The following is an 18,724-nucleotide window of genomic DNA, read 5'->3' as shown; positions in this document are numbered from 1 at the left end:
CCAAACTCAAATCTAAAGGATCTACTTTTGCTTTATCTTGTTTTACTTTTCTGGAATCTAAGATCTAAATGCTAAAAACACACATTTACATTTTAAAACCCTGAATTCAAAATATTTATTTTCTTTTGTTTTGAATATTACTACTTAACAGACCTTGTATAGTTTCAGGCAAATAAATTATTTTTTTCAGTAGTATAATGTTAGACTATTATTATCAGTCAGTTGAGAATCAGGAATAATGCAAGCCACACAATTTGCCCTCTGCGTACCCTGAGGGAAAGTTAAATGCTAAATTCTACTCTGAAAAGTAGTTTGGCAATCTATAAGTTTTATTCGGGAATATTTTTGTTAGGGTTTTTTTTTTAATCCTCATGCTTCTCTTCTGTCAATAATTCTTATTATACCATCTGTACTTTTCCCATCTTCAAGTTCCCGAGAGGCAGACATTCTTGTAAAAATAAGATCTTGGGAATTCAAATACAAGATGTACTGGAAAAATGACGTGGAGCTGTAGTTATGTGGTAAATGTTCTAATTTCAAAAGTGTGTTAATAGAATGCTCTCCACCAGCCTAGTCATTCCAAATATTCCTGGAGGGCACAAATTTGGGAATAGATTGCTATAGTATATGAGACATCCTACTGCCTATCCTATTCCTATAGTTTTGAGATTTCTTTCTGGAGACAGAAAAAAATATTGGGTTTTTTGCATCCAGGTCCGCTTCCCATCCCACTTCAGCTCAGATCTGAAGGACCTGTTGCGTAACCTGCTACAGGTAGACCTCACCAAACGCTTTGGCAACCTCAAAAATGGAGTCAACGACATCAAGAATCACAAGTGGTTTGCAACCACCGATTGGATTGCCATCTACCAACGGAAGGTAAACAACTGCAGCCAACAGGCTTTTTAAAAATAAAGAGTACATTAATGTCAATTGCCTACTAGGCTTAAGACTGCCATTTGCTCATATACAAAAGGGGATTCATTGAGCAGCTTCCTAAAGCACCAAGTTAGCAACAGCACAAGTGCTTCCATAGTACTTCACAAAAAGGGAATCTTGTTCTAGACCAGCAAACGTTAAACTTTATTTTTACTTATTTACAGTTATGGCTTTCTGAGTTGTCTAAATTGTGATGTTCAAATGGGTTGTTTGTGGTTTCTTGGCTTGCTTGTATGCTTTGATAAAGCCTCTGATCAGTCTTTAGAGATACCAGGCACAAGAGCAGGAGGGGGAAAACAACCAAGGAACAGGCTAAACAATTAATGATTGTTCATCTTCATATCTGAGTTTAGTTTCCTCCACAAATTGCCACTTAGGACATAGAAGGCAGTCTTTTGGCAGCAGGGCCTGCACAATTTCTGACCACTTGTCAATCACTAAAGGGCCAAAAGAAGGAAGTCAGTGGCATGATTCCAATGCTGAGAGAGTGGGGACCAAACTTCTGACTCTTTTTATCTTCTATGTTTAGGAGTTTAGAGACTTAATGCAAATAAGTTGCTGCGATTTTAAAATGAACATATTTGTAGGATTTGGAGTAGGACTCATAATACAGCTTGTATTATAATCCTCATAATATAATTTTCATTACTACCATGGATATGGTAATACAACAAAATCATCATCCTTTTGTTTAGGAAATACAGATGTGAATCAGCTTTTTCTGAATTTGTATTTGCAGTAAATTATATTAATTGTGCATGATTTGGACTAGGTCAGTTAGTTGCGCAAAGTTAGTGCTATATCATGTTATATCAACTAGCTACTATGAGACTTGCCCTTCGTCAATTTGACAGAAAATTTTAAGCATGCAGCTAAATTATTTATTGTTATGTGTTGGCGAACCTATGGCACACATGTCAAGGGTGACAGACCACAACATTTTGAGTGAAACACCAGAATTCACTTGATAACTATGGTATTCTTGGAAGCATACCCTATTCTGTGTTTTTCAGGGGCTGCAAATGTTATGTGAGAGGACCATGCTCTTGCATGGCCTTCATAGCCTCCAAAACTCATGTAAAAATGGGACATGTTTTTGTGTGATTTCTGGAGGCTGTGAGGTTGTGCAAGAATGGATTGTGCTTCGGTGTGGCCTCCACGTCTTCTGGAAGTCACATAAGAGGGCTCTGCTCTTGTGTTGCTTCCGGAACCTCCAAAAATTGCCTGAGGACAGGGCATGCTTTCGTATGTTTTTTGGAGACCACTGAAATGCAGAAGAGCATTCTCTGAAGTTACTTCAGAGTGAACGCTTCGTGAACCCAGAGCAGCTTCAAGTAGGCTCCAAAGCCTGTCAAAAGAGAACACTGCCTAGTAGGATATGGCAGATCCTGGGAAGCACTGGGCTGCGGGGACAATTGTGCTATTTCCCAAGGCTCGCTTTCATTGGAGAATGGCATGAGATGGCCTTTTTGAGTGGCAACAGAGACCATGGGACTGAAGTCGAAGCCCAGGCCTCTATTTAGAAACCGCCTCAGTGCTGTCCCTGAATGCCACAGTTCAGGATGACCTAAATGGGAGCCAGTTTGGTCTAGTGGCTAAGGCACCAAGCTAGAAGCTGGGGACCATGACTTTTAGTCCGACCTTATCCACCAAATCCAGCTGGGCCAGTCACACACTCTTAGTCTAACACACCTCACAAGGTTGTGGCTGTGGGGAAAATAGGAGGAGGAAGGTGTGTTGGATATGTTCACAAACTTGAGTTATTTGTAAAAATCATAAAAGCAGGATAGAAATAGATAAAGAAATAGAGAATTGTTTCCCTTTTATTTGGGGGGGACATGATATGCCAGCAGAGTCAAGTTAGGCCATATTCCAAATTTTTGATATGCCAAGCCCAAAAGATTCGCCATCACTGCTCTATGTTGTATGGTTATTTATGTGAAATGAATTGTTTGAAGGAAAGGAGAATAATGGAAGCAGTGACAATGATTCCCCTTTTGAAAATTGTTTACCAAACAATTATCACTGGTTATTCTAGTGATGTAAAATGGAGCTGGAAGGTTCTAAATGTGGTATAAGACACAACAAGATCATGAAACAAGGTGAACTATTTTAGATACAGAGGTATAGAATCAAGATCATGTGAAGTATTAATACCACTTTATAATGCCTTGGTAAGGCCACACTTGGAATTCTGCATCCAGTTTTGGTTGCCACGATGTAAAAAAGATGTGGAGACTCTAGAAAGAGTGCAGAGAAGAGCAACAAAAATTATTAAGGGACTGGAGGCTAAAACATATGAAGAATGGCTGCAGGAACTGGGTATGTCTAGTTTAATAAAAAGGACTAAGGGTGACATGATAGCAGTGTTCCAATATCTCAGGGGCTGTCACAAAGAAGAGGGAGTCAAACTATTCTTCAAAGCATCTGAGGGCAAGACAAGAAGCAATGGGTGGAAACTAATCAAGGAGAAAAGCAATTTAGAACTAAGGAGAAATTTCCTGACAGAACAATCAATGGAATAATTTGCCTCCAGAAGTTGGGAATGCTCCAACACTGGAAGTTTTTAAAAAGATATTGTCTGAAGTGGTGTAGGGTTTCCTGCCTAAGCAGGGGGTTGGACTAGAAGACCTCCAAGGTACCTTCCAACTCTTATTCTGTTTTCTACTGGGTTGATTTATAAACAATGACTTGGTTTTATACATTGTGTTAGATCAGAGCTTTCTAAGCAAGACATAGTAGCCTATTTTGCTTTATTGATTTTTTTTACATTAAATTAACCCAAACCTACGGTTTACCATCACAATATCTTAATCAGCATATTGTGGTTAGTTAAAACAAAGCATATACACCAAGTAATTCTGAATAATTTTTAATTTGACTTTTCCTAAATTAAAAACAAGAAATGGGAGACTCAGCTGATAAACCTCTATTTTGGAAGAAATGGCTAAGTAGCAGACATGGAAGGAAGTAGGTAGAGCTCTGATTGAGCTGAAACAAAATAATGATGCACTTGTTTGTGGAGAATTCTTACCGCTTTACCTGATTAAGAAAGCCATTAAATCATATCCTTACGTGAGTGTGTGTGTGCAGGAGCTACGTTAAGTAAATTTTCCCAGTCCTGTGTTAATATTAGAAGTGAGCTAGCCTAAGCGGAAATAGCTTTAAGCAGCTGTGTGTTTTATTCTCTTCTATATAGAGAAGCAGGGCCTCTTTAGCCCCACTTTATAGATAAACAGGTAAGCATTTTTGTTGGATCTATACATTTAATCCAGTATTCATTGGATTCATCTGAGTGTAAAAGTTGTTAAGACCTGTTGTTGAGGATCTGACACTCACCATGCCAACCGAATTGACTTGGTGATGCACTTTCTCTCATCAGGACCACTATGTCCTTTATGTGCCTGTTTAAAGAGGGTGAAAATGAGCAAATTATTTAGATTAATAACCAAACTGGTAGCCTTATTTCATGCCTCATGTTATAATTGATCAATTGATTATAAACACATGATGAGTGTCCCCATATTATAACTTAACAGTGCTATCTCCTCCACAGGTGGAAGCTCCTTTTATACCAAAGTGCAAAGGACCTGGCGACACAAGTAACTTTGATGACTATGAGGAAGAGGAGATCCGGTTGTCTATCACTGAAAAATGCGCCAAGGAGTTTACAGAATTTTAGGGCCAGCCCCCTTTGCTTTGTGTGCCCAGGAAAAGAAAGGGCTGGATTTGATCAGCCTCAAGGGCCAGAGTTCCTTGCCTATTTGTTAATTTTGGGAGGTGGGAGAGTGTTGGGGTTCACCTGGATCTGTTTGGGCAGAAGAGAGAAAAGGGGAATTCATTTGAAGCTGTGGAAAAGACAGTAGTCTGAATGTCATCCATCCACCATCCACTGCAAGCTATAAGGTGGCTCCCAGCCACTCTCAGGCAGTTTTTAAAACAAATTCCCTTCCTGCTCACATTGACTCCAATCGATAACACAAACCCTAATTGGACAGTCCCTGGTTTTTTGGTGGCTTTTTATTTTTAAGGGAAAGGGAATACTTTGTAATTCATCACCATCTCTAATGATTTGGTTCATGGGGCTTTGCAAAAAAAGGGGGGGAAGGGGGAAGGGAATTGGGGGGAAGGCAGAAAGTAAACACATCCACAACGGCACTTTGGTGTTTAGACCAGCATTAAATGGGTTCCTACCCAATTGTCTCGCCTCCCATTGTGAGACAACCCCTATCCTTTTATCAATAGCCCTTTCCTCCCCTATCCCTTTCCAAGGCTCATTTTATTAACTTTAAAGAAAAAGTTTAAAGACATAGTTGACTGGCTTTAAAAAAAGGTTTTAACAGTCTAGGTGGGGGCAATGCTTTTATATGCTCTGTTTCCAGCCCAGTTAAATGAAATTCAGCAGGAATTTTAATTCTGTAAAAACAGCTGGATTTTAGCATGAAGAATATGTGGTTTCTTTTCTTTCTTTCTACACTTGATTTCATATCTTTGTCCCTAGTTTTGGGAAAGAAAGAGGCAATAATATTCACACTTGTAGAAGGGGGACAATGACTGGCTGCAGCTGGAGCAGGAATACTATGGGAAGAAACACTATTTGAATGTGTATTTCCAAAACCCATTCTTTTTGCTTCTCAGCTACCCTCACCCCCTCCAAAATGTATCTCAAGATCAGTTCTATTGCATAAGGTAACTGCTGGAATATTTGAATGGATGAGAAACAAGCAGGATTTGTGAAAGATGAGAATCTAGCTATTTGTCACTGTCTGAAGAGTTTGTCCCCTTTAGTAGCAATTAAAATGGGGAAAAGTAGATGTGTAGTGAAAGATGTTGGCAAGACACATTGGCTGGATATGATTTTTCCTATTCCAGCCCAAACCTCAATGTTGGTGATACATGGACCTGTGGGTGTGGACTCTCCATTACTCCAGTCCTTAAGATATCTATACACCTGCTCTGGTTTTATGCTGAGATAACAAGAGAAGGATGGCAAACCTAACCCTGATAATAAAGATGGTGAGATTTACAAACAAAATAGACAAAACCCATTCACTTGTGCCATGCAGACAAGGGAGTGACCAGTTTTGGTCTGTTGTTGAGATTGGAAATACAAAGTGGCATCTGTTTAGTCTTTTCTCTGAAAAGACGGAAGCAGTCGGAGTTGGACTCCAACAATGTGGAGGGAAGGCAGCTTGTTGTTTTGTCCTAAATTTTTCTGATACTCCCCTTCAACTTTCCAATGCAATGCCTCCTTGTATTCTGTCTTCACCTACCCGACTCCAAATACACTCTTTCTAAATTCACAGTTTAAGTTTCTTCTGTTCTCCTTCCATGGCTGGAGAGCAGAGCAAGTATCTTTGGATTGATAGATGTATTCTGCACAGAAGTGCTATTAGGATCAGACAAGCTTTATTTACCTCCACCCCAACTTCTCATCATCCCTTCCCACCAAGAAGCTCCTTAGTCCCATTTTTGTGAAGTTGGGGAGGAGTAGACTTAAAAGTCATCTGCTCCCAGTCTTGGAAGAAACAAAAACCACTTCTGTGTAATCCAACAAAACTTGTTTCACTGAGAAAAAACAAACCCTACTTCCTCTTTAACAGTGTGCTTTGTTGTAAACATATTTGAAACTATTACCAATAAAGTTTTGTTTAAAAAAATAAAGTTTAATTCCTAAAATTTAGTATAAGATGGGAAACAGCAGTAAGGAGTTTGAGTAATGATGGCCGGTGCTAAAAGATAACATGAAATAAAAAAGGTATGGAACTTTTAGGAATTCACAATGCAGTTTTCGTTAACTATTGATACAGCCTACCCTTTGTATAAAGCTTTAAAACTGACATATAACTGAAGATATGTGAATTGAATGCTCTGTGTTTTAATTTGAAGTTGTCACTCAATGAAAAGTATTAGCTTTTTGAAAAACAAATGCATTTGTTTTCTAATCAAATATACGTTATATTTTGAAGCTTTTAAATTATATCTAGAGAGTATTGATAATGGAAGGGGCAATTTATCAAATGACTGTGAAATCAACATGTCAATTATCTAAAATTTATGTGAGCAACCCAGAATTGTCAGATTCTTGAGTTTCTATATTAGAATTTCATACACACTGTCATGTTAATGTGCATGGAAAGCTCTTCCACTGTTTGTATTTTTTAAAAAACTTATACAGAGCAAATAAAGGCATGTATCTAGTTACATAATGTTCTATGATAGCTTTCCCCAACTCAATACCCTCTAAATATGTTGGACTACTATTCCTATAATATCTTGAGAGTGGTGGCCCAATGCATCTGGCGGGCACCATCTTAAGATGCTGTTGTGCAATGTATTCAAACACTAAATAAGACCACTCAAACTCTTTTGAGATTAGGCAGACAAAATGGAAATCACTTTTCAAAACAAAAATAATTGAGTTCCTTTGGGTTAGTAGCAAAAACTGTTTATAAGAAAATCCACAACCATTATTGGAAATACAACTCTATTACAAGGTCTTTGAACATCTGCATTTAAGGTTCTGATTATATTTGAAGAGCTCTTCTTTCCATAAAAGAAGGCATTATCATTGCTTAAGTTATCTCAATAATAAAATTACAAAAAAATCATAACATATTGAGGGCTAAAAAGTATATACTAAATAATTTAATTTTGTAACGTGTATATACATCATTACAACCTGTAAATCCAATTTTACCATATTGGTTTAGAGGGGACTTTTCAATAGGACAGAATGAGGTGTACTGAAAAGCTGAGTGCACTACTTCTTTCAGTGTACCTCAGCCAGTAAATGCAACAAGCTGGCTGTTTATATAGAAGAGTTACCAGAGAAAATAATAGGTTCTTCACAGTTCCTTCATTTTTTTAAAAAAAATTAAACTAGAAAATTGGTTTCCCCAAACTCTGGAAAACAAATCCTGCTTTGCTTCTAAAACTCTATTATTTTAAAAAGACACAAAAATAATGTAATAGAAGTTGACACATGCCAACTTTTCTGAGCCTAGTGACTTACAGATTTTGGAAACTGACTGTGCTAATTTGGAAGCTACATCCCAACACATTTTGTTGATGCCACATTCAAGAGCACCATCCTATGTCTGGAAATTGAAGTATTTCTTACACTTAATTCTGTTGCTGTTTAGACCCTGTCAGAGCTGGGCTACAGTATAGCATAGACTAGAGAATGACGCCTTAGTCCAATGATTGCACAAAAAGAAAAAGATGGATTGTTCTTAATAACGATGAAAAAATTACAAAGAAAGGCAGTGATGCCGGCATTGTAAACCAAGAAACTACCCAGCATTCCAGCAGCTTTTCCAAGCTACTGATGATCTCATAGATTATATCTAGATTTCAGGCCTTTTTGAGAACTTGAGTGTTTTGTTTCTTTTCCTATTTTGTAACATGAGCTAAGAGGGACAGCTTCTAAGAAATGTATGTCCAAATTACAATATCACAATTGTCAAAAATTTTATAATAGGGGTTGTGTGTGTGTTGTGAACAAGACTTTGAGTTGAACTTTTTTATTTATATTTAAACAAATTTGAACATTATATTAGAAGAATGTGAAATTGTTTGTATTTGGAAAACTTTTACTGCTAACAAATATTTAGGTATGTATCTGAGATTTAAAGAAAAATTTAAAATTAGAAATGGTGGTATTAGAATAGCAAAAAATTCCTACAACACCCTTTCAGAACAATTGCTGTTAATGTCAAATTCAGTTGATATTTTGATAATTTAAACATAAAAATGTATTTATCCCCATCTTTGAAAAGAAAAAAAATACTGAAAGGCAGTGCACTCTTGACCACTTCCTGCCACTGAAACAGCTTTTGAATATGAACCTATTTCCTTTTCCTGTGCATAAGTGGATATAACTACTGTTGTTCACAGCCCTCATAACTGCTAAATCCTGACCTGACTGTCTAATATAATTCAACTTCTAGTAGTATATATTAAAATTATTGTGGAAACTTTAGTGTACCACGGAATCCATATTTCAAAAAGCAAACTTTGGATCTGCTTTTTAACTTAACCCAAAATAATCTAGTAGTGAAGAAATCCAGGTTCTTCTTCTCTCTCAGGTAAGAAAGATTGCAAGATAACATTGAGTTAATCATTGTTTCACAGCCCTAGCTTGGGAAATAATAATAATAAAAAATCATCCTGCACTGGACAAGCTCAGTGTGGGTCTATAACTTTCACTGAAGAAGCCATTCATCCCGCAGTGGATATATTTGGTGATAATCATGTAGCAAAGGAACCTTCTATATTCCTAAGTATCACAAAATGTCAACTTATTTCCGGCATGAAATCAAATTATTTAAATTATCTTATTATTTTCTGCTAGTCATAATCTATTGGTAGTAAAATGAGACACATTCAGAAAATAAATATAAAATGTTTCATTATAGGTAGTCCTTTAGCAACCACAATTCAGACTGGCAACTTGGTTGTTAAGCAAAGCTTTTGCTAATCAAAACCATGACTCTATACTCTTCAACAAAGCTACTTTTTCATTATTACTGAAATGAATGGTTGCTAAATGAGACAGTTCCTAAACAAAGACTACCTGTATGGCATTGCTTTAATTTACTGTAGGCTGGTGGAGTTTTGGATCTGCAATTCCGTCCGAATTCCAATTTTTGCAGTTTTCACCTGTTTGCTAAAGCTTGGTCATGTTAAAAAGTTGCCAGCAAACACTAGTTCAGTGCCGGCGCTTTAGCCCAACCCAGAATCTAAATAATGACCCTAAGTCTTTATATTCAGTTTACGAGCAATTCTGGATATACTAAAAGATGAGCCACCTATATCATGTGAAGTTTGAACAACTGATACTTGTGAATTTCCCTTCCCCCCCCCCAAGTGCTAACATAACTTGATCAGTGTTAGATACTATATAATTTGATGAGAAGAAACAGCAATTCTACCTCTGACTAACCTGGGGGGGGGGATTGCTAGCTACAAAGAAATATAGACTGAATACAGAGTTAATACATGAAAGTCTCAATTGTTCTTGTGTATCCAATCTGATATGCCAAATGACTGCGTGTTCAACTTTCTGTGGCTAATATGAAAATATTAATTCAAATCTCTCAATATCTTAATTTTGTTTCTGTCACCAATTATGTATAGGTTTCTTATTTGAAGATGTTGTGATGATAGGTAGAACAGATGTATATCTGACAAATGCAGCAGCTATAAAGTCTTTATATAATATAGTTTCACTTCTGTGATACACTAAACCTCTACTCTTTGACTGTGCCCACACTACTGAATCTGTCAACCATATTTTATCTTAATTTACTGTAGGGTTCCCAACTAGTATGGTTAGTTTATACTTCAGTAACTCTTAATTCATTAAGCCATGGTTAAATCAATAATGGGGGAGCACATATTTTTTCAAGCTAGAAGCTAGTAGCAGGATATGAAATTCAGCACCATAGTAAAATCCATGTTTTTACAGAAACCTTTCTTTTATTGATCGTATTTGTAATCAGAAAAAAATCACTGCTTTTATTTGTTCCCTTCATACCAGGCATCTAGGCCTTGGTCCTAAGGAAAAGTAATCCGAATGCAAGATAGAAAATATGCTTCAGATCTAGAAAATGAAGGCCACGTTCACCAGAGAGGAAAATGCAAACTTAAGGCAGCAGATCTTTCTGTAAAGGATAGGCAGTTCCCCGCCCCAAGTGTTCCGACCTCTTAAGTCCAGTCTTTGTCTACGGCATTTACTCCAAACTCAATCTCATTACATCCAGCGGTGGACTCTTGGGCATCACAGAAGAGAAACTTCCGTGGAATAGGAAGTAACTATGACAGTAAGACGACATCAGGGCTGCCGAATCGGTTGGCTGTGGAGGAGGCGGGGGCTAGATTTGTGATTTGTTATTTGGACTAATGAAGAAGGGCGTGGGACGAGAAAGCAAAGCACTGCAGAATAACGGCTAGGAGGAAAACTTCCCTTCTACTTGCCCGCTGGAGGACGCGGTGCAAACTCCTGCTGCTATAAATAGAACAGACTTGGATCTCTCCCGTAGGATTGGGATTGACTTTTGACGGAGGCGGCCTGCGAGCGCCTTTTCCCTCCGTGCGGCCGCTAAGGAAGCCCGAGAATTCTCCTGCTCCACCTTAAGTCGCCAAGTGTAGGGAGACTACGGGAGGCAACAGCGCCTCCTTAAGCGGCTGCGGGTCCCGCTCGGGCGGTGTTGGAGGCGGCGGCGCGTGCGGCTGGGGGAAGGGGAGGGAGGAGCTCGCGCTGCCCGGACCAGCCCGCGCGCCGCCGCTTCCAGCAAGCAGCAGCGCCTGCCGGGTGGAGGGTCCAGTTCGCGCCGCGCGGACAAGGGCTGAGGCCAAGGCGGAGCGGCGCACGGGGGCAGCAAAGCCCCGGGGGAGGCGGCAACACCATGGCCGGCCCCCCGCCGCCGCCCCCGGGCCAAGAGGCGCCCCGCTACCAAGAGTGGATCTTAGACACCATCGACTCGCTGCGCTCGCGCAAGGCGCGCCCGGACCTGGAGCGCATCTGCCGCATGGTGCGCCGGCGGCACGGCCCGGAGCCGGAGCGCACCCGCGCCGAGCTGGAAAAGCTCATCCAGCAACGCGCCGTGCTCCGAGTCAGCTACAAGGGAAGCATCTCGTACCGCAACGCTGCGCGGGTCCAGCCTCCCCGGCGAGGTGGAGCGCCCGCCGCCAGTCCGGCGGCCCCGCAGCGACCGGCCCGCACTTCCCCGCCCAGCGCTCCCGCCGCCACCGCGACGCCCCGGTCCTCCCAGCGTGCTGCGCCTCGCGCGGAGCCAGTCGCGCCGCCGCCTCCACCGCCGCCGCCGCCTCCGCCTCGTCGGACCGGACGGGAGCGACCGCCGCCGCCCGCAGCCCAGGAGGAATCCTCCCCCGTTAGTCTGCGAGAGATTGTGCGCTACTTGGGCGGGGACGGCGCCGCGCCGGGGGGCGGCCGAGTGACTCGAGGCCGAGCACAGGGGCTGCTTCAGGAGGAGAGGCTGGAAAGAACCCGCTTGGGTGGCGGCGGCGGTGGCGGCGGCAGCAGCAGCAACAGCGTCGCTTTGCCCAGGGCGGAGAGAGGCGCGCAGGCCCGGGCCCCCAACGCCAGACCATACAGGAACAAGGTGAGGAGACGCCGGGCGCGCTCTGGGGGGATGGGTTGGCAACAGAGGGTGGCGGTGGCGGCAGTGTCTGGCGTGGGGCGAAGGGGACGCACCGGCTGAGAACAGGTGAGGCTCCCCAGGAAGGAAACGGACCGATTGGAGTGCGCGCGCAGGGAGGGGTGCCCGAATGCTGGGGGGGGGAGGGGAGGGGCGCCAGTGGGCGCCAGAGAGCCGCCAGTTTGGGGGCGGGCGGGCGGCGCCCAACCCCCAGATGTTGTCAGTGGGCTCTCGTGCAGGTGTGCGTGTGTCTGGAAGGAAGAGTTGAGGGCAGCACCCAATCAAATCGTGTCGCACTGGAGGGGGCGCTAGGATTGGTGCGTGGTTTTAAACGGGGCAATATTCCCTCGTATGTTTCCGAAGTATTTTGGCAAGGCTAGGAAGGCGGACTCTGGCTGGTTTTTGGCGCCCAGAGAACTTCAAGGTCGACTCTCTGGAGGGGGGAGGGGGGACGGGCGACGCTTTCCCAACATAGGAGGGTGCTTTCTTAGCTCACCTCTGTTTGTGTGTGTGTGTGTGGTCCTTCCATAAGGTTAGTTTATCTGCCATCGGTGTGCATTGGGCCCAGAACAGCGCCCCCTTCTACCCCCACTCCAGTCGTACCAGGCTCCATCTAAACACAGAACAAAGAGTCAGTTTGTGTTTGACCTAAAGAATTTGGTAACCTCCAATAAAGTCAAGAGGTGGTGGGAGCAGTGGTGAATGAATGCTTGAGTAGGGGGAGGAAAATATCATGCAGTGTGGGTCGGGAAGTAATCGCCTCAGAAATGATACCCAGTTCAGTTAGCAGCCTTGAAATTACCCAGGAGGGATTAGCAGTGAGGGGGGGGGAATCCTGCCCCCCTTTTTATTCTTTCATTATTTTTGCAATCTTTAATTGATGAGAATGATCACAGATTTTCATAGAAGCTGCGGGTGGAAGATGGAGGAGGCAGTGGTTTAGTAGCACAAAATTCTCCCTGGATAAAAAGTTTCCTGTTCCTGCTTCAAGGAGCTTTTAAGCGCATTGCTAGAGCAGTGGAGACATTTAAGAAGTTTCCCATCCCAGCACCACTTAGTCTGATTGCATCAACTGCCCTCAGAGATATCTGAGTGTATTACAAATAAGGGAAAGGGAAAAAAAATGGCTCAGAAACTGCCTAGGTTTGGGACATGAGATGTCTTATCCAAAGTAACTAACAGTGCAATGACATGTCTCAAAAGTAGTTGTGCTTGCTCCCATGTGTGACTACGTGCCTTCACAATAGATGAAATCCCAATAAGTCATAAGAATGCCAAATTAAAATGTGTCTGTTGTTCTTTATTTATTCTCTGTGATATTAATAGAAGACAGGGGAGGAGATCAAAGGTGAAGAAGACGAGGACGAAGACGAAGAAGAGGATGAAGTCTCCACTATGTCTGAAGGCTCAGAAGTGGCACAAGATTTTGAGGCCAGCAATTACAGCAGACCTGGGACAGGCCAGGTGAATGGTGACTGTAAGGACAGCAAGCATGGTGGGAAAGAGGTCCCACTCAGCAGTGCCACCCCCAGAGACCTGCCCTCCCTAGAGGAAGCCTCTTTGAACAAAGGATTGGAGCATTCTCAGCATGAAGGAAATGAGCAATGTCACACAAAGGCCTCTTGGCCTGGAGAAAGTGCCTGTCACCATCTGGGAGGCAGCAAGAAAGATGGCAGTGCCTATCAGCAACCAGACAGAGCAGGTACGGGTTAGGCAGGGAGAAGTAGCAGAAGACGGGGAATCAGTTGGCTTAACTTGGCTTTTCTGGGAAACGTAGTAGATAGTAAGGCAAAAGATCTGGTCATTTAAGTGCTAATACATGGATTGAATGATAATTTAATGCATTGCATGCTTGCGTTGTATGTCAATGTATATGTGTATACAATAAATATGGAGTCTCAGTAGGTTGGAACTAGAGCTGGGGCAAGTGAAAGGCAAGAATCTGGTTAGTGGTATTGACTATCTTGAAAATTAAAATGTTCTTTTGATAACAATATTTTTCATTGCTTTTAAAGAACCCCAAGCACAGTACTGTCCAGTTCCAGTTATACTGATACAGAAAAAAGACATATCCCTGTTTGTTTCTCTGCTTTTTCTCCAGTGTCACCAGCTGTTGCAGGGGCTGATCCCTCTGTGCCCTCATCTCCTGGGAGACCTGGCATCCAGGCAGATGGGAGACCATTCAGTTGTGTGTAAGTTTTGTGCAGAGATCACAACCTGTTCTTCAATTATACCTGGTTTATTATGATGAAGAAAAAGTAGATACATTTGAACCCATCTTCTGCTACTATCACTTGTCTTTGGAGTCTAGAGCAGTGTTTTCAGCAATTAATGTAGGTTGAAGATATCTCAGGGAGCTTGGTCATATCTCACTTGCTCTGTTGCTTTTATGATGGTCCCTGCCATACTGCCAACACACATTGACTGGTTCTAATGGCAACAACACCAAGGATCTAATATGTCCTGCCTTGGGAAAGGAAACTGTTGTAGAAGAAAAAGATAGCCTGAAGAGGAGAAGGGCTATAAGTATTCTTTGGCTACTGTCTCCGTAATGGTTGCTAGAGGAAGTGAGCCGCCTCTTCCTTTTAGATTGCAAAATAAGAGCTGTGGGGTTGAAATATCCACATTGGGGTTGTTTTGTTTGTTATCCTTAAAGTGCCACATACCATGCTAGAACTCTTGGTGTGGTGGTTGCTTCCAGTTGTTGGAGGAGACTCATGACTATCCTGGCTTCAGTTCTCTGTGCCCTGGCCTATTGGTTTTGATGACCTCTATATTGGATTGGCTTTGCTTGCTGTTTGGAAACAGCATTTAATGCAAACCCCAGCTGCAAACTTACCAAGCATGGCTGGATGTTAACTATTGTAATATGCCTGTACAGTGCCGGCTATTTTATGCATTACCTTTTAGATATCATTAGAGCTAAGAACCAGAGTATTTGGCCACTCCGCCTCATATATACTTAACTTCTTATTGCCTCCTTTAGGTAGCAGTAATGTAAAATGAAAAGTTGTCATTCCCAGTTGTAGAGCATTGACCTGAGAGAAATAACACCTCCTTTCAGCTTCAGGCCAATAACTTTTTATATTCCCAATGTTTTTAAGGCCATTATATTTAGTTGTCAGTTTTGTGATATTCTTACAATTTTCTGATGTGTGGTATTTAATTTTCTTAATTTTTTTAAGTTTTAAGTTGTAATCTCTCCTGACAGTGTGATTGAAAATATGTATTAAGTTGGTGCATTTTTCTATGCCTGCAGTAGATGCTTTAAGGCAGATTTAAACTTCCACAGAAAGATGCTATACAATTCACTTGTGATGAATTCTTTCGGTGCAGTTTGAGTGTACATGCATAAGTACGCATGAACAATATCCCTGATCTGGTGCTGATGAGGAATCCCTCGATTGGAGAAGAAGCTGTGCAATGCCTCTGATCTCAATTTCCCTTTCTCTCCCCCTCCTCCAGTTCAGTGAAAGAGAAGCCTTCTGACCCTGTGGAATGGACTGTCAGTGACGTTGTGGATTATTTCACAGAAGCTGGGTTTGCTGAGCAAGCTTCGGCCTTTCAGGAGCAGGTGAGAACCTGGGGATCCCCAGAAAAGGGATTGGAGGATTATATTTCAGCTATAAAGTGCTTGTGAAATAGGTCCTAAAAGTCTTGGTCTCTTATTTTGATGGAGGATGTGCTGGAACTCTGTCTTTATTTTAGGTCCCATTTGACTGGGGCAATTGCTTTAAAAATCTGGGTAAAGCTATATCAGTTGTTATATGGCTTTCTTTCATGTAGTGCTTTCTTACCCTTGTGATTCTCAATGCCATTCCAGTCTCTTGGTAGTTCAAGAGAACAATCTGCTTAAAAGTAATTATATACTGCGTGATCACTGGTTTATTTCGGTAACAATATATGTTCTACGTTTCATTAAAAAAAACTCCCTTTAAAACTTGGTAAAACTGAGATGAGAAAGCAGCCCCTCACTGGATGTCATTTGACATTTGTGGTCCTCCTTTTCATGACTAGTTTTCTTGAGCTCAGGCTGTGACAAGATTTTGGTACCTCTCACTAAAACATGTTTTCAGAAAGATCTCCCCCATTCTTCTTTTGCCTCCTGACGATTTCAGTCACCCGCAGCCATGCTCCATAATTCTTCACTATGGCCTATGCTCTTTGTTGGCTTCTTCAAAAGTGCAAATTTTACTTTTCAATAAAGGCTTATTGCATACATTTAAATTTTATTGCATAAATAAAAACTTTTGGGCTTTCTGAAAGCTTAGATTTGAAATCTTTTAGATCTTATTTCCATCTCAAATTTAGGTGTTTGGGCAATTAAACCATTTTGATGCCTAGGAATCATAGATGTACATCTGAATTCCATTTTGACAAGCCAACTGATTATTGAATTTTACTTCCCCACTGGCAAAATCTGCCGGCACATCTGTGGTGCCTGGTTACTTTAAGAGGGTAGGAATAGAATGACAAGCACCAACAAGCAGCTAGGGAGTCTATTGGGCCCCAGTCACCTGCCTTACTTTGCCTAATGGTGGATTGGCCAAGCCAATTCAATTGGATTGGTTGTTTTTAGTTTTATTATAAATGTGTTTGAAATTAGTAAGTAAATAAAATGTAAATACCTGTAAATACAGGTATAATTTTCACTTAGCAGCCATTTGCAGTTATGACAGAGATAAAAGTAACTAAGATTTCATTGACAATATTTGCAGATCTGTAAAGCAAAGGAAGTTTGAAATGGTAAGATCATAAGCAGAGTCATAGTTTTGCTTAGCAACTGCTTTGTTTAACGAAAGAAGTACTGGTCCCAGTTGTGGTCACTAAAGAAGGATTAATAAAAGTAATATAAAAATCTAATAAGAATACCTGTATTATTGAGAGACTAGTTGCAGCCGTGTCTATTTCTAGAACACATGTTCTTTAGTAGATCCCTGTGCTAAGCAGAGTAATGGACTAGATGTCTTATAGAGTCCTTTCCAAATAAGGCAGTGGTGGTTCTGTAATGGCTCTTTTCAGCTCACAGACTGGTGAGAGGTAACGTATATATGGCAGTGCCTGGGTGTGTGTATGCATGCGTGGATGGATGCCTCAGTGTTGTTTTAATCAACTAGACTTGGAACTCTTTTCCTGCTTTATAGAAAGGAAGAAACCTCTTCCTAGTGTGCTGCTGGTGCACTTGTCTCATGGTGTTATTTTTTTGTGTATTCCTCCCCAGGAGATTGATGGGAAATCTCTGCTGCTAATGCAGCGCACTGATGTGCTTACTGGCCTCTCTATTCGCCTGGGACCGGCCCTCAAGATCTATGAGTATCACATCAAGGTCCTCCAGCAGTGCCACTTCGAAGAAGACGAGGGCGACTCCTTCATGGGCTGAGGAGAACGGGCCAAGCCAGTGAGGGGGAGGGAGAGAACAGGGACTCTGTCAACGCTACTGTCTCAGCCATTTCAGCCTTCCTTTGCCTCTGAAAACAAGACAACATTGTGGGGAAGGGCAAGGGCTTGGACCATATCTGGTGAGAGGAGGGAGGCAGAAATGATGACCCAGCTTTTGTGGCATCCCTATCCTGGTTATCTGGTGACCCAAAAGACTGGGTTCAGAGGGCTAAAAGCTCACTTCCTTCTCTCATCTTGTCTATCTGACCCGATCCCAAGCTTTTCACTCACCATAGTGCATTGTCAGTTTGGGGGAAAGATGAGGCAATATGATTTTCCTCCTCTTCCCAATCTTCATCTGAGCTGAAATAATTTATGCTTCAGCACCCAAATGGCTTCTCCTTTCCCTTTCCCCAACAGTAGCATTTGATAGCCCTGATTGCTCCTCCTTTCTTTTGGTGATTGGCAAGAAAAAAATAGCTTGCTGGAAGTGCCAGGAGGTTTTAATCAAATAGCTTTTTATTCTCTTTTCTGTTCAGGTAGCCTTTTCTTCCAATTTTCATGATTGTTGCCCAAAGTCGATTGCTTTTTATTATTATTATTATTTTTTTCTTCCCTGTTTTTTAAAATATAACTATTTAAACTGGAAAAAAAATGATTTAGTATTCCCAGATACCTTAGCCCTCTACAAAGGGTAATGGAACAGCTGAAATGACTGTATGTTTAAAGGGCAAAAGTGTGCAAGAGGGCTCCAGATTTTGGGTTCTGCTCTAGAGAGAAGTGTCATCTGGTAATCAAGTTTTGGAAAGAAGAAAGCAAGTGGGAGTAGATGATCTTCTGTCTAGTCCATAGATGGAAATAGACTTTAAGAGTTCCACCTTAATTTTCAGTATTGTAATCCGTGGGATAAACGCGCGGTAACCTTTACATTATCACCAAAAAAGTCTAAAATAAATGTAGGATTTATAGACGGGCTCTTTCCAGTGGGCAGAGAGTTATAACTATGTGCGTGCGTGTGTATGTATTTTCATTAGCAGTGAGTGTTCTTATATAAGGACTATATTGGACCATACCACCAATATTAATGCTTTGGGGACATAGAAAACAATAGGGAATGGAATTGGTCAGAACCATTTTTTTTTCTATCAAAAACCCAGGTGATGGTTTTCCTGTCCTTAGGATTGGCTTCTTCCTGTTTAAGCAGGCTAAATGCTAAAAGATTGCAATGCCAAGAGGACACC

General features: G+C 41.6%; 2 protein-coding genes across 5 annotated transcripts in view; both read left to right on the top strand.

Moving 5' to 3' along the window:
* The window catches only part of PRKACA (protein kinase cAMP-activated catalytic subunit alpha), a 77,387-nt gene extending 70,239 nt beyond the window's left edge, over positions 1-7,148 (top strand). For all 4 annotated transcript variants that reach the window (XM_087709720.1, XM_087709721.1, XM_087709722.1 and 1 more), the window contains exons 9-10: positions 715-879; positions 4,496-7,148. In XM_087709720.1, coding sequence (XP_087565846.1) covers positions 715-879; positions 4,496-4,621 — 291 coding nt within the window. In that variant the 3' untranslated portion in view covers positions 4,622-7,148. The remainder of the gene's footprint in view (positions 1-714; positions 880-4,495) is intronic.
* A 4,078-nt stretch (positions 7,149-11,226) lies between these two features.
* SAMD1 (sterile alpha motif domain containing 1) lies at positions 11,227-18,489 on the top strand. The gene is made up of 5 exons (XM_014061057.2): positions 11,227-12,068; positions 13,431-13,806; positions 14,206-14,296; positions 15,570-15,678; positions 17,326-18,489. Exons 1-5 carry the CDS (start codon positions 11,352-11,354, stop codon positions 17,482-17,484), a joined length of 1,452 nt encoding a protein of 483 aa, XP_013916532.1. The 5' UTR covers positions 11,227-11,351; the 3' UTR covers positions 17,485-18,489.
* Positions 18,490-18,724: the final 235 nt, after the last annotated feature.

The sequence above is a fragment of the Thamnophis sirtalis genome, unplaced genomic scaffold (genome assembly GCF_051295495.1).
Source record: "Thamnophis sirtalis isolate CommonGarterSnake01/CBP01778 unplaced genomic scaffold, rThaSir2_p1.2 scaffold_3, whole genome shotgun sequence".
Taxonomy (NCBI): Eukaryota; Metazoa; Chordata; class Lepidosauria; order Squamata; family Natricidae; genus Thamnophis; species Thamnophis sirtalis.
This window is presented reverse-complemented; position numbering and strand designations above follow the sequence as displayed.

What these genes read in the sequence shown, in the direction of transcription:
- SAMD1 (XM_014061057.2), top strand. Translation starts at nt 11,352, where the DNA reads ATGGCCGGCCCCCCGCCGCCGCCCCCGGGCCAAGAGGCGCCCCGCTAC. An exon ending in CCAGACCATACAGGAACAAG is followed by an intron (nt 12,069 to 13,430) that starts GTGAGGAGACGC and finishes TGATATTAATAG; the next exon opens with AAGACAGGGGAGGAGATCAA. An exon ending in TCAGCAACCAGACAGAGCAG is followed by an intron (nt 13,807 to 14,205) that starts GTACGGGTTAGG and finishes CTTTTTCTCCAG; the next exon opens with TGTCACCAGCTGTTGCAGGG.